This window comes from Mustela nivalis (genome assembly GCF_964662115.1).
Source record: "Mustela nivalis genome assembly, chromosome: 18".
Lineage (NCBI taxonomy): Eukaryota > Metazoa > Chordata > Mammalia > Carnivora > Mustelidae > Mustela > Mustela nivalis.
The window spans coordinates 44,968,345-44,987,558 of record NC_139037.1 but is presented as its reverse complement, the minus strand read 5'-3'; the positions used below and the strand labels follow the sequence as shown (position 1 = coordinate 44,987,558).

General features: G+C 49.3%; 1 protein-coding gene across 3 annotated transcripts in view; it reads right to left on the bottom strand.

The window, feature by feature from the left end:
• The window catches only part of SUPT5H (SPT5 homolog, DSIF elongation factor subunit), a 33,607-nt gene that overhangs the window by 9,164 nt on the left and 5,229 nt on the right, over positions 1–19,214 (bottom strand). Inside the window, exons 4-16 of one of the 3 annotated variants that reach the window (XM_082709206.1) lie at positions 19,000–19,198; positions 18,668–18,745; positions 13,417–13,582; positions 10,026–10,091; positions 9,479–9,490; positions 8,919–8,988; positions 8,734–8,802; positions 8,566–8,631; positions 8,288–8,318; positions 7,868–7,936; positions 2,223–2,474; positions 1,064–1,153; positions 884–954 (exon numbers count right to left, since the gene is read on the bottom strand). In XM_082709206.1, the coding sequence (XP_082565332.1) occupies positions 884–954; positions 1,064–1,153; positions 2,223–2,474; positions 7,868–7,936; positions 8,288–8,318; positions 8,566–8,631; positions 8,734–8,802; positions 8,919–8,988; positions 9,479–9,490; positions 10,026–10,091; positions 13,417–13,582; positions 18,668–18,742 (1,037 nt within the window). In that variant the 5' untranslated portion in view covers positions 18,743–18,745; positions 19,000–19,198. Of the gene's footprint in view, positions 1–883; positions 955–1,063; positions 1,154–2,222; positions 2,475–7,867; positions 7,937–8,287; positions 8,319–8,565; positions 8,632–8,733; positions 8,803–8,918; positions 8,989–9,478; positions 9,491–10,025; positions 10,092–13,416; positions 13,583–18,667; positions 18,746–18,975; positions 19,199–19,214 lie in introns of those variants that run through there. The other 2 variants (XM_082709207.1, XM_082709208.1) reach the window with 2 other exon arrangements.

The following is a 19,214-nucleotide window of genomic DNA, read 5'->3' as shown; positions in this document are numbered from 1 at the left end:
CTAACTCTCCCGGCCCTGCATGTGGGTGGGCAACATTCAGTTCTGGCCCACGCTTCTACAGTGAGAAGGGAAAGCCTGCCCCACTCCCAAAAAGGGAGTGTGGGGGAGCACGGCGAGCTCTTCCTGCCACTCTATCCTTTTCTCGGTGTGCTGAGTTTGGCAGAGGCCAGAACAAGCTCTGTGGGCGGGGCCGGGCACTCAATAAGAAGGTCTGGTCAAGTGGACAGCAGGGGGGTGAGAGGGTCCAATTCAGGCATGTGAAGTAATAGCCAAGTCCTGGGGTGCATCTCAAAAGGTGTTCTATAATTCCCCTTTAAAGGCATGAAAAACCATCTGGTGGCTGACAGGGGGTTCTAGAACAGGACCAGTGGTTCACGTTCCTCCGTCTCCTCGTCACCCGGCCTCCCCATCAGGAGCCTTCTGGTTAGCCCTGGAACACTGGGGTCCTTGGGCTGCTCCAAAGCTCCCTCCATCTGGGGAGGGTGAGGGACACCCCCTGATGGGAAAGGGCTCTGCAGCCCTGTCTCCACTGTCCAGGCATGAGGATGTCAGGAAAAGAGACCTCACATAGCCCGACATGCCGAGGGATGCAATTGCCGTCCCTGATACTGGGGCCAAGTGCTACTCGGGGTACACGTGCACATTAACTCATCTGACGCTCATGACAATCCCAAGAGGCAGGGGGCATCCCTGTTGGTGGTTATAGCAGAGAAGCCTGAGGCCCAGGATGTTCAGTAACTCGGCTGAGGTGATGCTGCCAAGCTGACCAGTCACAAAGTAAACCAAGGATGGGTCAGGGGGCCCAACCCTGCAGGGGAGCCCAGAGGCACACTCTGCGTCACAGCTCAGGGGACCTCACCCAGCCAGGCCCTAGGACACTCACCTGATCTTCTCAGCGTCAAACAGCCTCTGTGGAGGCCGCTTAAACTTCTTCCTTTTGGCAAACCAGTCTTTCTGTGGAGGAAAGAGGGCGCGGGTGGGAAGGGTGGAGGAGGAGGGCTCGGCCACCAGCAAGGATCAGGCATGCTCCCCGCCCATTGGCCACAGGGTGTCCCCCTGGTACCAAGCTCATGCGGGCCTTGATGCGGTCGTAGTCAATGCGGGGGATCATCTTCAAGGAGATGGTGTTTTGGCTGGGCTCCACATAATCCACCTGAGGAGAGGGGGGTGGTCAGGAGGGCCCTGGTCTTCCCTCCCCCATCCCAGACACAGGAAAGGCAGGAAAGCGGGTGATGGGGAAGAAATCACACTCCTGAGAACTCCCTGCCTATTCTCTAGCCTGTCTCCCCTCAGCTCAGAAGCAAAATACCTACTACTTGCTTGACACCTCTCCACGGACATCCGAAAGGCCCCTGAAATCTAGCACAACCACAAACAACCTCCTGCTGGCTCCCAAGTCTGCTCCTTGCCCAGTCTTCTCCCACTCCATCATTCCTTCTGCTCTGGCACACAGCCTGGGAGTCATTCTTGGCTCCCTCTTACTCTTCCATCCATCTCCATCGTGCTACCAACCCCCTGTCAGCTCTGTCTTCAGAAACTAACCTCATCCTCCTCCTCCTCCCTGCTGCCACCCTGGGCCTGCCCCATCATCACCTGCCGCCAGGACTATGGCAGTGGTCTCCTCGCTGGTCTCCATGCTCCTGTGGCCCCATCCAGTCCAGCCCAGGGTTTGACGGACAGGTAATTCTTTATTGCAGGGTGCTGTTCCCTACACTGCAGGACAGTAGCATCAATCCTGGCTTCTATCCACTAGATGCTGAACAACTGGCTCCTCAATTGACACAACTAAGAACAGTGCCCTGTGGGCAATACTGTCCCTGCCTGAGAACCAGGTATCTATCCTCCAAGAAGCTGTCAGAGCAATCCTATTAAAATCCAAGTCCCGCCACATCCCTCCACCTCTAGTAGAAGCCAAAGCCCTATGACAGGCCACAGGCACAGTCCCCTCCCTGGGCCCTCCTCCTGTTACTCTCACTCTGGGGCACTCTGCTTCAGCTAGGGCGGACCTATGTGCATGCTGTTCCTTCCACTGCAACTCTCTTCCCCAAGAATCCTACAAGGCTCCCTCCCTCACCTCCTTCAGATCTTACTCCCTGTGCTTTGAAGATGCACAGAAGATGTTCATCCATTTCAATGAAAAGGGAGGGGCACAGGAGAGCAGGAGTGTGACAGCAGCAAGCCCTGGCTCCTCAGCCTCCCTGCCCTACCCCCAGCCCTAGCACCTGGGCGATGTCGTCCTTATAGATGCCCCTCTTGAGGCGGACCCAGGATTTTGGCTTCAGGTTGGCCACCTCCTTCACAACTTTGAGCACGTCTGTCATCTCCTTGATGGGCACCATCTGTTGGTTCCAGTAGCCGAGCCGCAGGTTGCCCACACCCTCAATGGCCTGCTTCACATGCGTCTGCTTGTAGGCCTCCACGTAGATGTAGCCCTTCACGTGCTCCGGCGCCACCACTGACTTAATCTGCAGGGGCTGCAGGGTCGAGCCCGTGGCAAGAGAGAGTGAGACAGTAGTGCCACGAACAGTGACAGCTGCCATAACAGTGCCTGCTCTTCCAGGAATTTATCCCACAGAAACATCCGTGCAATGACCAGACACAAGGATATCCGTGGCAGAGTTACTGATTACAGCAACAAACAAGACTGGACATTTGTAAATGTCCTCAAGAGGGAATTGTTAAACTACAGCATAACCACTCCACGAAATATAACGTAGAACTTACAAACTAATGAATCTGTATGTAGTGACATGGAAAGGTAACCAATACAGGGGCACCTGGGCAGCTCAGTCGGTTAAGTGTCTGACTCTTGATACCGGCTCAGGTCATGATCTCAGGACTGTGAGATCGAGCCCTGCGTTGGACTCCACACTAGGTGAGAAGCCTGCCTGAGATTCTCTCTCTCCCTTTGCCCCTCCCCACCCTCCTGGCAAGCATGCTGTCTTTAAAGGGGAAAAAAAAAAAAAAAGAAAGAAGGAAAGGTAAACAGTGTATACTACGTGAAAAAAATAAATGGATGGAAGAGAACTGGAATAAGTACACTAACAGCAAACAGAACACATTTTAAGACAAAAGCTACCAGAGATAAAAAAGGACATTTATACTGATAAACCATTCAATCATTCAAGAAGATATAAGAACTACAAATACGTATGAACGTAACAACAGAAGCTCAAAAAACAGAAGGCAAAAAGCAACAGAAATAAAAGGAGAAACTGACAGTTCACTAATAATAACTGGGGACAAGACCCCACTTTCAAAAATAGACAGGACTAGACAGAAGATCAACAAGGAAACAGAGCACTTGAGGAACCCTATAAACCGACTAAACTGCACATGCATCTACAGACAAAACTCTATTGAACATCACCAGTATGCATACTTTTTTTTTAAAGATTTCATTTATTTATTTGACAGAGAGAGATCACAAACAGGCAGAGAGGCAGGCAGAGAGAGAGAGAGGAGGAAGCAGGCTCCCCGCTGAGCAGAGAGCCCAATGCGGGACTCAATCCCAGGACCCCGAGATCATGACCCAAGCGAAGGCAGCGGCCCAACCCACTGAGCCACCCAGGTGCCCCCAGTATGCATACTCTTATGGCACACTTAATACTCTCCAGGATAAACCGTATGTTAGGCCATTAAGTTAAGTATCAACAACTGTAAAAGAATTGAAATTATATGAGATACACTCTCCAACCACATGCAAGTGAAATTAGAAATCAGTAACAGATTTAGAAAATTCAAAACTATATGGATATACACTAAGTAACCAATGAATCAAACGTAAGAATTACAGGGGGCCTGGATGGCTCAATGGGTGAAGTGTGCGACTCTTAATCTTGGGGTTAAGGGTTCAAGCCCTACACTGCGTGCAGAGATTACTTAAAAATAAAATACTGTATCATCTATCTATCTATTTATTTTTTATTTTTAAAAAAATTTTATTCATTTATTTGACAGAGACAGAGATCACAAGTAGGCAGAGAGAGGAGGAAGCAGGCTCCCTGCTGAGCAGAGAGCCCCACCCGGGACCTTGAGATCAAGACCCAAGCCGAAGAAGGCAGACACTTTACTCCACTGAGCCACCCAGGTGCCCTCTATTTATTTTAAAGATTATATTTATTATATTTATTTAAAGATTCTATTTCTTTAGTCAACAGAGAGCCAGCAGAAGAAGAGGAAGTGGGAGAGGGAGAAGCAGGCTTCCCACTGAGAAGGGAGCCAACACGGGGCTTGATCCCAGGACCTGGGGATCATGACCTGAGCCGAAGGTAAAGGCTTAACCACTCGGGCGCCTGGGTGGCTCAGTGGATTAAGCCGCTGCCTTCGGCTCAGGTCATGATCCCAGAGTCCTGGGATCAAGTCCCACATCGGGCTCTCTGCTCAGCAGGGAGCCTGCTTCCCCTCTCTCTCTCTGCCTGCCTCTCTGCCTGCTTGTGATTTCTCTCTCTGACAAATAAATAAATAAATAAATAAAATCTTTTAAAAAAAAAAAAAAAAAGGCTTAACCACTGAGCCACCCAGGCATCCCTAAAAATAAAATATTTAAAACAAAAAAAACCCAAGAATTACAAGGGAAATTAGAAAGTATTTTGAGATGAATGAAGACAAAACACTAAAACTTTTGGGATATGAAAGAGCTGTGCTGTAAATTTACAGCTGTAAAAAAGAAAAATGTCTAGGGGTGCCTGAGTGGCTCAGCTGGTTAAGCGTCTGCCTTCGGCTCAGGTCATAGCAGGGTCCTGGGGTACAGCCCCGCATCTCGTGCTCTGCTCAGTGAGAAGCCTGCTTCTCCTTCTCCCTCTGCCTGCTCATGCTATTACTCACTCTCTGATTCAAATAAATCAAGTCTAGAAAGAAAAAAAGAAAGAAAGAGAAAGAAAGAGAAATCTCACATCAATAACCTAAACTTCCACCTTTAAGGAACTAAAAAGGAGGGGTGCCTGGTTAAGTCTGTTAAGTGTCCAACTCTTCATTCCCACTCAGGTCATGTCATGATCTCAAAGTTGTTGGATCGAGGCCCATGTTAGGCTCCGTGCTAGGCATGGAACCTGCTTGGGATTCTCTCTCTCGTTCTCCCTCAGGCCCTTCCCGCCTCTTAAAAAAAAAAGAAACTAGAAAAGGAAAAGAAAACTAAACCCCAAGCAAGCAGAAGCGAAGAAGTAACAGAGTAGAAATAAATAAAAGAGAGGGAGTAGAAAAACAGAGAAGTCCGTCAAAACCAAAAGCTGGTTCTTTGAAAAGACTAACAAATTTGACAAACCTTTAGCCAGACTGACCAAGAAAAAGACAAGAAACTCAAGTCACTCAAGACTCAAATTACTAAATCAGGAATGGAAGAAAGGTCATTACCACCAACCTGACAGGATTAGGAAGCAACAGTGTGAAGAAGTGTACACCAACACATTAGATAACCTCAATGAAACCAATGTTTTCTGTAGAAAGACGTACATTACCAAAACTGACTCAGAAAGAAATAGAAAATCTGAATAGACCTACAAGAAGTAAAGATAATGAATTAGTAATAGAAAAAATCTCAACACATACACACACACAGAGCCAGGACTAGACAGCTTCACTGGTGAATTCTCCCCAATTTCTTAAAGTTTTTAAAGGATTTTATATATTTGAGATAGAGTAAGAGCAAGGGAGGGAGAGAAAGAGAGACAGCATGAGTGGCAGTGGGAGGAGCAGGGGGAGAGGGAGAAGCAGGCTCTCCACTGAGCAAGGCAACCCAGCATGGGGCTCAATCCCAGGACCCTAGGATCATGACTTGAGCCAAAAGCAGACACTTAACCGACTGAACCACCCAGGCGCCCCTCTACCCAATGTTTTATTTTTTTAAATTTACTTTTTAAAAAGATTTTATTTAAATATTTATTTGAGAGAGAGAAGAGCACGTGCATGAGAGGGGAGGGATCAGAGGGAGAAGCAGACTCCCCGCTGAGTAGGGACCCCTCCACCCCCACCCGCCACCTTGGGGCTCTGATCCCAGGACCCTGAGATCATGACCGGAGTCAAAGGCACTTGCTTAACCAACTGAGCCACCCAGGAGCCCTCTACCCAATGTTTTAACAATATCGATCCTTCACAAACTCTTTTAGAAGAGGAACGTTTCCCAATTCATCCTATGAATCTAATATTAACCTGATACGAAAAATAGGCATCGTTAAGAAAATACAGACTGGGGGTGCCTGGTGGCTCAGTGGGTTAAGCGTCTGCCTTTGGTTCAGGGTCCTGGGATAGAGCCCTGCATCAGGTTCTCTGCTCAATAGGGAGCCTGCTTCCCCCTCTCTCTGTCTGCCTCTCTGCCTACTTTTATTCTCTGTTAAATAAAAAAAAATCTTTAAAAAGAAAGAAAAAAACAAACAAACTACAGACTACGGGCCGCCTGGGGGGCTCAGTCATTAAGCAGCTGCCTTTGGCTCAGGTCACGATTCCAGGGTCCTGGGATCGAGCCCCACATCAGGCTCCCTGCTCAGTGGAAAGCCTGCTTCTTCCTCTCCCACTCCCCCTGCTTGTGTTCCCTCTCTCACTCTGTCTCTGTCAAATAAAATCTTAAAAAAATAATAATAATTTAAAAATTAAAAAATAAAATAGAACTGGATTCAGCAACATACACCATGTAATACCATTGTCTTTAAAAAGAAAAAAAAAAAAAAAAACAACCTGACATTTTTTGACTTGCAGAGAAGACAGCCCAGAAAGACACACACCAACAGTAATTCCTTCTAAAATCTGGGACTCAGGGAGAGAGGTCTGGCCGTCTACAATATGCACATAATACTTTGGTCATCAAAAACAATAATCAGTTGTAATTCAGATGGTACTAGAATTCTGCCCAGAACACATGATAGTGGTTTGAGTGTACTTCAAATGATCTGCAAATCCTACAACTATCCGCTCGGCCCCACGGACACACACCCACTGCCTCAGTAGGTAAAAGCAGTACACTCGGCCTAACACGGTCTCCCATCCAAGTACTAACCAGGCCCAACCCTGCTTAGCTTCCGAGATCAGACGAGATCGGGCGCGTTCAGGGTGGTATGGCCATAGACTCGGCCTAACACGGAGCATAGTATGGGAAAGCATCAGCAGCCACCATAGGGTTAGCAGGAACGCCCTGTTTCCTGAGTTTTGAGTATACCCTTCCCAGGGCTCGCTCCTGTTCCCAAACTGACAATTACGCCTCCGACAATAACTCTATTTATTGAACACAAGCTACGAGACGAGTCCTTGCTGAAAGCTAGACATGTCCAGAGCTATCTGATCCTAATGATGTTGAGGGGCAAGCAGGGCACCCAGAAAAGGGAAGTGGCTTGATCAAGGTCACAGGGCTAGGACGCAGCAGGGGCAGGATTCAAACTCCAACAGTCTAAAGAAAGATCTGGGAACTTAATGCAGCCTCTTCATGCATTGTGGGCCCTGAAGGGGCGGAACGGGCTCCTGCAAGGTCAAAGCGCCTCCCAGTGCACACACCAGTCCAGAGCAGGGGTTCAGTGGATATGTAATGACTGCATAAGGAAAGAAGGAAGGAATTCTCCCCCTGACAGGCCTGTCCCCTGACCCGCTCAGCCACACTGTTCCATCCTAAGACTCCTCCCAAATAGTGAAAGGGTGACAGCGGCCAAACAGGGTTGGTGAACAGGCAGAACTCACTCAGAAAAGGCTCAGGGGCTGCTGACCCCTGCCAGGAATGCAGACAGTGAAGACACTGTCGGGCACTGAAGAGCCCTTCAATCCAGGGAGGGACAGTTTTAGCTAAAGCAGCTCATAATGGGCACCTAGAACCCTTGGACCTATACTGTCCCTTCCTCTGGGGTTCACTCTGTCTCTTTTTTCCAAGCTGCCTGCCTACCCGACTTACCGTGTCTGTGAACTGGTAGGCAATGAACTTGCGCATCAAGGAAATGGCTGTGGCCCGTTCCTCCCCAATCTGAAAGACAGACAGACTTCAGAGAGATGAGGACATGAAGGACGGACACATGAAAGGGGCAAGAGACAGCAGCAAGGCAAAGTCACCAGGCAAGAAAGATAAAATAGACTAGAGAGAGAGAGAGGGGAACAGGAGAAGAAGAGGTACAGAACAAGAGGGATGGGCAGCAAGACAGGGTGGGAGACAGTGAATAAGAAAGGGCAGCAGAGGTGGGTAGGGGGCTGGGAGATGGGAGATGACCAGGCAGAGACAGGACCGAGAGACTGACAGGCCAAGGAGACCCAGGACAGAAAAGATCATGAGCTCTGACAAGGCCACCTCCCCCACTCCCCAGCCTCCCAGAAGACACACCTTACATTTGACAGTCCACAGATTTGGATCCCTAGACAGGAGAGGAAAAGGAAGCCCTTCAGTGAAATGGCTTCATCAGAAAAGATCTGATTCACCACACCATCCTTCTTCCTCTCCCTCCACCCACCTCTCCTTCTCCCTCCTTCCCTCCATAAGCAAGAGAAAGAGGTCGAGTGCCAACTTGCTACTAGTCCCCACCACTGACCATTCTGTGCCTGCAGACACACATCATCACCACACAAGATTCCCCCATCTCAGCCCAGGCCACGCCCCCTTACTTGACTCCTGGGAGCAGCTGTTGCTGGGTAATGTCATCCGAGAGCTCGTCGGATCCTCCATACACCCTGGAGAGAGGACAGCAGTTGGGAAGGGGCGTGATGCTCTGTTAGAGGCCTGACCCTTCCGGAAAAGGGACCACCCGCCCCCACCCACCCCCGCGCCCTTACGTCTCTCCCACAGATGACTTGGCATATTTCTTCATGTAATACTCGCCCAGTTCTTCCTCTCGCTGATCCCTGGGGTGTGAAGGGGGAAAGCAAACATGAATGAAAGGCTGTGGAGAGAAGGGTGGGCTGACTTGCTCCCAGATCTCCCCTGGGAACCAGTCTCACCCTTTCGCCTCCCTACTTACCTCCAGAGGTTTTGTAGGCGGCGAGCCCCAGAACGGTCTTCATCCAGGACAACATTATCGATATTGGAGGCTGCAGAAAAATGGACAAACAGGATAAGGGGAGATGAAAGGCAGGGGCCTGGAGGAAGTGGTGGGGGCCAAGAGGGCCGGAGTTGGGCCCTGGGGCAGGAGACACCTCACTAAGGAACTCTCAACCCTCACCCGCTACTCTGTCCTGCTCAGTAATCCTGCTTCTCACAAAAAAGACTTCGGGGACAGGGCCCAATAGGTGGGGGCATCCAGCCATTCCCCATCTCACAGCCACTGAGTACGCCCTGAACTCCACCCCACCCCACCCATCCCTGTTGCCCACCACACTCACATGTACACATAAACACATACACACTTCCCCAGGCCAATGGCTGCAGTCCTGGCCTCAGAACTCCCTGATTCTGGACCCTCTACGAGTCAGAGCCCCCAGGGCCAGACAGGGTCAGGGGTGGAGGGAGGGTGCTGTGGGCAGGAAGGAGATGTCAGGATATGGGAGAAGGGCCGGGGAAGCACAGTTTCCAGATTCTTACCTTCAATCTCTTCTACTTGGAGGAAGAGGAGGTGGTGGTGGTGGTGGTGGTGGTGGTGGTGGTGGTGGTGGGCGAGGGCAGACAAAGTATGAGCCAAATTATAGCAGCGAAATCAACCAATGGGTTGGGGGGAGGGGAAGGGAGGGACACAGGAAGGTTGAAAATCAAAAGTAAAGGCCAGGCACCAGGTGGTTGGGGGAGAAGCCGAAATGTATGAGGCGCACAAAACGGAAAATAACAGGGAAGTGGGGGCACTGGCCCAGGAAGTGGGGGGTACGTTGGGACAGAGCCCACCCCCTATAGCCCCCAGAAGGGATTCACTGGGGCCCTGGGATCCCAGAGTCCTCTTCCCACCACACCCACCACCCACAACCCCCGCCCCCCAACTCATGGGCCTAAAAGGAAAAGGGTACAGAGCTGGTCTCTCTGGCAACGACAGAAAGAAGCGAGGTGAGGGGGGGGTGCGGGGCATGGGTGGGGGATGGGCTCTCAAGACCCTCTAGGTCACACCCCAAAGTAGTTTTGCAGAGATGGGGCCCCCACACACCTTTCTCTAGAATGTCCTCTGCTCCGTCCTCCCACTGGTCCTCATCCTCATACTCATCGTCCACATCTGCAACAGGAAAGCCAAGTGGTTGGGGAGGCAGCCACAGCAGAGATGACCTCGTGACCATGGCTCCCGGGAGACAGCACTGGGAGGTGGGCATGACAACCACGCACCTTGCAGGTCAGCACAGAGACACCAGCACAGGTCAGGCTCTCGCCTGGATGCCACGGAGCTGCTGCTTTAAGCCACAGGAATAGGTCTCCCCATGCAGCTCCACCTCCACCTAGCTCTGAAAGCCACCCCCCCAACCTACCCACAAGTCCATTTAAATAATCCAATCAGGGACACTAAGTTGGCTCAGTCAGCAGAGTGTGTGAGTCCTGATATGGGGTCAAGAGTTCAAGCTCCACCTTGGGTGTAGTGGTCACAAAATAAATAAATAAACTTAAAAAAAAAATCAGATCAAAATAAACAAAAATGAAAATTCCCTCCAAACTATTAAGACCAGTATACATATGTTTTTTAAAGACACAATTCACAACCTATTGGTGTTGTTATTATTCCTTCACACCTGTGACCCTAATGCATACTGAGTGTCCCATGTGCCCTGCTCTGCTGGGAGCACTTGCCACAGACTCCTCATGGAATCCTTGATCCCAGCACCGTTCAGATTTTCCAGTAAGGGCTCTGAGGCCCAGAGAGGGGACCTAACTGGCCCAGAGCCTCTCAGCTGGTCCCGGAGAATCAGACTAGCTCCAGGGCTCATGCACCCAACCTCCTCACTGTGTTTCTCATGCTCTTTTGTATGTAGCGAATATTACTCAAAAAACTAAGCAGCAATACCCGCACGTGACGAAAACTAAGCAGCGATACCCGCACGTGACGAAAAACTCCAAAGCATTCAGAGGCTACATGTGCAGGGAAGTCTCCCTCCCATTTCTAGCCCCTGCCAACTCAGTCCCCTTCCCCAGACGCAACTCTGTGAGCAGTTTCTTGCCTAAAGATCACCTGAGCACATGGGGGAAGTGCGTCTAAACCCTCGACCGCCAACCGCCCCAGTACAACTTTTTAAGACTGTTTGGTACCTTCCTCTTTTTCTAAGCAATGCTACCAGCCTGGGGCTCTTCCACAGGAGCACAAGCCTCATTTGCTATCAGACTATCCGCCCCATAACTCATTTTACCAGGCCCTTACCATCAACCTATACTTAGGTCATCAGACAAGTACAACTGAAAACGGGACTACCGCAACTATCTTGTGTCTTTACCCACCTCTGAGAATTTAATCGCTGGGTGAATTCCTAAAAAAGAACTTCTGGATCAAAGGGTCCCTGCCTGTTAAACGTCAATGGGCACCTCCGCATAGCCTTCCCACATGCAGTGCCCAACCACGCTCCCACCACCAGTGCCTGCTTGTCCCTGGCAGTCCACATCTGTCACACAGCATGTTATCCCTTCTACTACCTAAGATCCCTTCTCAAAGAAAGGACTCCCTCCCCTCAGCCTTTAAGGGGAGGACCAGGACTGCGCTGAGCATGTCCCACCCATCTGCTCCCTAGTTCTCTCTTAGGGAAGAGGTCTCATGAAAATGGCCGATGGCATTCCAAGTGGCTCTCCTTGACATGGGTGTTGGGAGCAAGTGCCCTCACGGATGGCTGCTGGGAGGTAGGACCTTTTCAGGGCCAATATTTGGCTGCAGACATCGAAAGGCTTTAAAGCCATGTGCATCTCCTTTGCCAAGGAGTTTGACTTATAGGACTTTAGCATGTAGAAAATTTTCAGGATCCATGACAGATAAAATACATTTTCACTTATCTCTAATTGAAAAGTCACATTCATGTCAATTACAAACAATGGAAATATATCACAATAACGTTAGCAGTAAACTCTAGTATTTTCCAGCACACTACAGATGCTGATATCTCAAAATGTCATCTGCACTCATCACTACTTCAAAATTAGATTTTTATCAGACCCTATTAAGTCTTGTTATTTCAATGCATTCATGACAAAACCCACACGTTCTATAAATATTTAGGTCCTGTATTTCAGTATAATTATTCTCTTTGGAATCCTATGTTATTCTTCCCGTGAGCATTTCAGATCACGGTTCTACGAAGGGGTCTGCCGACTTCACCAGACTACCAAGGGAGCCACAGCACAAAAAAGGTTCAGAACACCCAGGCTAGGTAATAACTTGTGTCTTTGTGTCTAAATACATAGGAAGGTGTTCCCAGCAGGGCTGCTTGTAGTGATGAAAGACACAAACTTCAATATCCAGTAAGACATTGGTTAGAAAACAGATTAAGGGGTGCCTGGAAGGCTCAGTTGGTTAAGCGACTGCCTTCAGCTCAGATCACGATCCTGGAATCCCAGAACTGAGTCCCGCACTGGGCTCCCTGCTCAGCAGGTATTCTGCTTCTCCCTCTGACCCTCCCTCTTCTCAAGCTCTCTCTCGTAAATAAAATAAAATCTTAAAAACAAAACAAAACAAAAACCCAGATTATGGAAAAATATTATGTAGCCATTGGAGGAAAAAATGGGTATTTCCAGGATGATGATGGTGATGATAGCAGCTAAAATTTACTGAGCACTGAGGTGCCAAAAGTTGTTCAGAAAACTTTCTTTATGTGAATTAACTCATTTAATCTACGTTATCTATGTTATGTGCTCCTCCACAATCGTTGAAAGTAGAAAAAGCAATTTACAGAACATAAAGTATGACATGGGCCTGTAGAATGGTAATAGATAACCCCCATTTTGGAGGACCTGCTCTGGGCTGGGCATGTCACTTTGGGCGGACATCTACTTGATGTGCTTTACATGCTCGGCCCCCCAAATCCTCAAAATATCCCTGCTGGAATGCAAAGGACTGTTTGTCCCCCTGTGTGGAAGGGAAAAGGCGCTCTGAGAGACGGACAGCGACTCACCCAGGGCCACATGGAGAAGAGAGCAGAGACAGGCCAGGAGGGACCCAGGCCTGTCAGCCTCCACAACCCTCTCCTGGCCACATGTCGGTCATTGGAGCTTTTCACAACAAGCTCAGAGTTCAGGTTTTCAAAGGAAGGTTAACAGTATTTTAATAGCATATTTTGAAAGGACTGATGTTTTAGGAATATGAAGAGGAATATTTTGGGGCAAAATTACATGTTTGGGATTGGCTTCGACATCATCTAGCAGTGGGCGGGAGTGAGGAGGAAGGAGCAAAACAAGACTGGTACTAAGCTCTTAATTCTTGATGCCAGCTGCCGGGGCATGGAGGTTCCATGCACTATCCCACTACTATGGCATTGACATTTACCAACACAGGGGGAAAAAAAAAAGTACATTCAAGGAATAGAATTGAAGATGAAGTCCAGCCTCTGCCCAGCACTCGCTAGCCAGTGACATACCAGCCTCGTCCAGAATGAAGCCGCCATGGCGGGGTTTCTTGGGAGGTCGGTCGTCATCTTCTTCTTCCTCTTCCTCATCATATTCTTCCTCCTCTTCCTCCTCCTCTTCTTCCTCAGGCTCTTCCTCCTTCTCACTGCCTGCTACACTCTGCCGCTCTTCCTCAACCTGGAGAGTCAGGTAGGGTTGGGGCACAAGGTTCTGTACCCCCAAATCCAGACACCAAGCCTCCCCACCCCCAAATATGATGCCACCTCTGCCTGGCTAGTCGTAACCCCCCCTGCTCTGCATACACTCCCCTGCCCCTTGGCTGGACCTCTCTGCTAGCCATCCCATCTCAGTGAGAGCACTGGTTGGGTGTCATCCATCCAACTGATACCTGGGAGCTGGCCCAGGCCCCTGCTCCACTAGACCTCCTTGATAGCCTCCCCTTGGCCTGTAAATGTAACTCCATGAAGTTTGGTCCTTGACCCTCATGTCTTTCCACCCTACAACTCCCTAGGCCATCACATCCGCTCCCTTGGCTGGTGGGCGTCTCTGTGACAATGATTCCTATATCTCTAGTTCCAGTCTTCACTGCTCCCCAAGGCCATGGCCTGCCTCTTGTTGCTAATTCCATAAACAATCTTTACTCCTTACCTACAAAACACTTCACACCACTGATCCTCCCTCCCTGGAGAAAAGCTCTTCCCTTAGCATCCATCACAGCACATTACCCTGGCTTTTCTCCAACTGCTCTGGCTGATCCTCTGCAAGCCCCTCTTCCTCTGCTCACCCTCCAGTGCTGGCTTCCATCCCCAGGCTTCAGCTCAGGATCCACTGTGCTTCTCGCTGCACACATTCTCCCCCTGGGCCACTTTACCTTCCCCAGTCTCAGCTCCTGTCTCTGTAGGTGATGCCCCATCTGTCTCCAGTTCACACTCTCTTCCGGAACTAGAGGCCCCCATGTGTCAGCACCCTCCACAAATGGCTCCCCCAGATGTCCTCTAAGCCTTACACACACTTCATGTCCCTACCCTGACCTCAATGTCTTCCCCCAGACCTGTGCTGGCTCCCTCTGGCTTCTAACAGGCACCAAACTCTTGGCCTGTTTTTGGAAAGTTGTCCCTTCAATCTGTCCCTTCTTCTCCATCCCTACAGCCCATAGCCTGGGCCAGAACACTGCCCTCTCTAAAACCTAGCCCCTTGCCCAGCACTTCTGGTCTCTTGACTTCTAAGCTCTTTTTCCAAACCAGTCACAAAAGGAAATGTGATCCCAAACTTCAATCTTTTCTTCACTAACTTCAGGCCCTCTTGCCAAGCTCACATCAGCACAACTCATTTACCTGATATATTCTCTAAATCACTCACCTTTTCATTTAGATTAACAAAGAAACTCTTCCGTACTTTGAAATAGTTCAGAAGTAAAAACGTTTTTAAAGTTAGCCTGTCACAAGCGACAAGTAACCATAAGGATAAAAGCAGGGGTGCCTGGGTAGCTCAGTGGGTTAAACCTCTGCCTTCAGCTCAGGTCATGATCTCAGGGTCCTAAGATGGAACCCCGCATTGGGCTCTCTGCTTGGCAGGGAGCCTGCTACCCCCCCACCCCCCCCCACCTGCCTCTCTGCCTACTTGTGATCTCTGTCAAATAAATAAATAAAATCTTAAAAAAAAAAAAAGATAAAAGCAAAACAATATTATTAAGTCCTAGCATGATACTGTTGCAGGCTGCAGGCTCTAAGTCAAAAGCCTGTTCTCCCGAAAACAAGGAAGCAAGCAAATTTCAGAAAAGTGTTCAAGGCACAGTGGCACCAAAGTCGAACTTTCTCCATGATCCAATCAAAAGACAGGATGCGTAACTTATAAAGCAAATAACTTCATGATGGATCAATGTGGTTTAAGGGCTTGTTCTCCTACCTAAAAGCACCTCCCATCACCCCCAACCCTATAATCTGTTTCAAACATGGCCATGGGTCTCCACTGCCCTCAGGTAAAGAACCAACTTCCTAGCTGCCTACACTAGAAGCACACAGTCTACCCACTGCTCTCCCTCTCACCCTGCCTCTTTGGGTTCCCCCTTCCAAATGCTAGGTCCCAGGCACATTGAGCCACTTGTACCAAGCTCTCTTGGTGCTATCCATCACTCACGCTAGTCCTCTGCAAAAAAGCTATTCTCCTTTGCCTCTCACTCTTACTTCAAAGTATCCCCCTCCCTTCCAGGAGGTCATGCCTATCCCCTAACCCCAGCAAAATCAGGCATATCCTCTAGCTTCTTCCATTACAGCCTTGACCACCTGGGCTCCCTAAGAGCAAGGCCCAGTTTAACTCAGGCACTGATGGGTCCCCAACAACACCCAGTCCAGGGATGAGAACAGAAGACAATTGAAAGACATTTGGTATATATTCCTGACTAATCCACAATGTCCCACATTTTACCAACTCAAACCACAACAGGACCACAGCCTGATTTCAATGAACCTTGTCATCATTCCACTGGCTCAGTCCCAGCAAAACCTTCTCTCCAAACCTGGCTCCCCAATCCCTGAGGTGAGGGCTCCCATTACTATCTTTGTGTTATCTTGGGGCTTGAATGTGCTCTTCCACTGTTCATCCTCACAATCCCCTGAAGGAACCATCTGTATATAAAACTATCTTCATCCCAGGACAGAGAGCTCCATAAGGGAACCAGTGATCCCAACATGATAGAAACTCTAGGAACATGCGTTCAATGAATGAGTGAGCAGGTTACTGGGGCTGAGAATGGTGAAACAGATCATTCCCCCAACAGGGGCTCATCATCTGCCATCCCTACCTTCTCCGTTCCACAAAGCCTGGTCCTTCAAGGACATGCTAACGTCTGGCTGTCCAAAAAGCCTATCTAGTCCCATATCTGGCTGGCCTCTCACTATCCTCCTGCCAGGTGAGTCATGAGCCTGGTGTGGTGCTGAGGAAGTGACATTTGCACACAGCAAACCATAAGTCCTAGCCAGGAAAAGGACCCTGGGATCCTGGTCTCATTAACACCAGGATTTAACCACATGCAGCACCCTGAGGCCATGAGTCAGAGAGACCAAGAACCCAGTTCTACTGCTTAAAGCAAAAACCCTTCCTAGGGGGCGCCTGGGTGGCTCAGTGGGTTAAGCCGCTGCCTTTGGCTCAGGTCATGATCTCAGGGTCCTGGGATCGAGGCCCACATAGGGCTCTCTGCTCAGCAGGGAGCCTGCTTCCCTCCCTCTTTCTCTGCCTGCCTCTCTACTTGTGATCTCTCTCTGTCAAATAAATAAATAAAGATCTAAAAAAAAAAAAAAAAAACAAAAACAAAACCCTTCCTAGCATCCTCCCACCTGCTTTACCCCCACCATGGCTTCCCAATTCCTCTAATTCTTCATTGGAAGCTGAGGACTCGCTACAGGGCACAAGGATTGACAACCAAATGCCTACAGAGGTCAAGAAAAGATATAAGTGCGGCAGCTCAAAGGAAACCCATGGTACTTTCTGTTTATCTGACACTTCCCAGGACACAAGTACATGAAATCTTTCCTTTACTTAAATTCTCCATAAGGGGGGCGCCTGGGTGGCTCAGTGGGTTAAAGCCCCTGCCTTCGGCTCAGGTCATGATCCCAGGGTTCTGGGATCGAGCCCCGCATCGGGCTCTCTGCTCAGCAGGGAGCCTGCTTCCTCCTCTCTCTCTGCCTGCTTCTCTGCCTACGTGTGATCTCTGTCTGTCAAATAAATAAATAAATAAATCTTTAAAAAAAAAAATTCTCCTTAAGGTATGTATGATAATAAATGGCAACTGATATATACCAGAATTGAAGAAAATTTCCCATTCCACAGAAGGCTGACACTTCTTGAGCAAGGACCTGCTGGACAGAACAACGCTGATCTCAGGTTGCTGGCCTCTCTCTTTCCCAAAAAAGCAGAAAAATCACGATTTCTACATGAAGTAGCCCTTACAAGTGTTGGCAACTAACTTTAAAAAACTGATTCACATTTCCAGAGGTTAAAGGAGTTATCTACAATCATCGAGTTATCTCTTCATTAGTTTGTTAACTGTTGCCCACTAAGTGTAAACTCCGTGAAAGCAGATTTGCCTGGCTCCACTCTCGCCAACACCTGGAAGAATCTGGAACACAGCAGCAGATGCTCAAACATTTATATAAGGGGCGCCTGGGTGGCTCAGTGGGTTAAACCCTCTGCCTTCAGCTCAGGTCATGATCTCTGGGTCCTGAGATCGAGCCCTGCATTGGGCTTCCTGCTCAGCAGAGAGCCTGCTTCCCCCCCCCCTGCCTACTTGTGATCTCTGTCAAATAAATAAATAAAATCTTTAAAAAAAATTTACTTAATAAACAAATAAGTCAGAAACAAGCAAAAGCAGAAAATAGTTAATAGCAGAATGTTTAAAGTTACATATATCCCAGGAAATGTTTATTTGGTTCCCGAAACAGTAACGTTCAATAGACCCAAAGCCAGAGTGACCCTTTCAAAACATGAGATCACACCCCTTCTTCACTCCAAAACTTCACAGCTCTCCCACACTCAATCAGCACGAACTCCTCACCAGAACCTTCAAGATCCTATATGATCTGGCTCCTGTTATTTCTTTGTTGCACTCACTCTGACCACCCAAACTCAACTCCTTGTTCTTTCTTCAACATGCAGACATGCTCCCAGCTTCACACGTGCTGCTTCTCCTTACTGCAACACTTTTCTTCCACAAATGACTCACTCCCTCACATCCCACAACGTTTTTTTCAAGCATCACCTCTGAGACTCACCTTATTTAAAACTGACCAAGACTCCCTATTCCCCTTCTCTACATTTCTCCAGGGTACCCTCTGCCTTACTAAAGGATATACTTATCAGTTATGTTTATTTATGACCACAAGGGCAAAGACTTTCAAAATCTATTTTGTTTACTGATGCAGCCCCCGGACAAAGAACTGTGCCTAGTACACAGCAGGCACTAAAAACATATTTCCGAAATGATGGCGCACACCCCAGTATAAGAGCTAACAATGAGGCTTGCTATAGGCCAGGTCCTTTATACACATCACCTGTTATTTCACTGTACCTGGGGCATCCCTGCTCCCCCCCACCCCGCACCTATCCCTCTGCCTGACTTAGGCTTGCCTACTTCTCTATCACTACCAACAACCTGGAAACTCCCAAAGGCCGGAGCTCGTTCTGATCTCCTCTGAGCTCCCACAGGGGCCTTTCTGCCCTGGTACTGTCCCAGACGCGATGCCTCCCCACCATGTCCCCGCCACACACCTCGGCCTCCTCGCCGTCACTGCTGCGCTCGCTATCCTCCTCCTCGGAGAAGTTGCTGTCCTCGCTGTCCGACATCTTCTACTCTTGCAGGAAAAGACGGCGGCCTCAGTGCGTCCCCCGGACAGGAGCCCCACCCCAGCCTCAGTTTCCTCGCCAGTTCCCGGGAAGAAGAAAAATCCCTTAGCGCACTTCCGGCAGCCTAGTTCTGGCAACCGTGAGACCGAAAGACTACCCTCTACGCCACCTTCCGTGTCCCCGAGTCCGGGCTCTAAGCCTCCCTGTGCCCCAGCGAACCCCAATCCTGCCACCTCAGCGTCCGACCCACTCCTCACCGCTCCAGCTCCACCTCAGTCTTCGGTACCAGCAGCTGTTCACACGACGCCAGGCCGAGACTGACGTGCCCTCTCGCGAGAACCTACTCGTTGGTCTCGTCTAACGCGAGATTTCCGGGGCTAATCTCCGGCGACGCACTTCCAGGACGCCATCTTGAACGTGGCAGATCTGTCTTAACGTAGAGCATGGAGTCGACATCTCGGGAAGGTCAGAG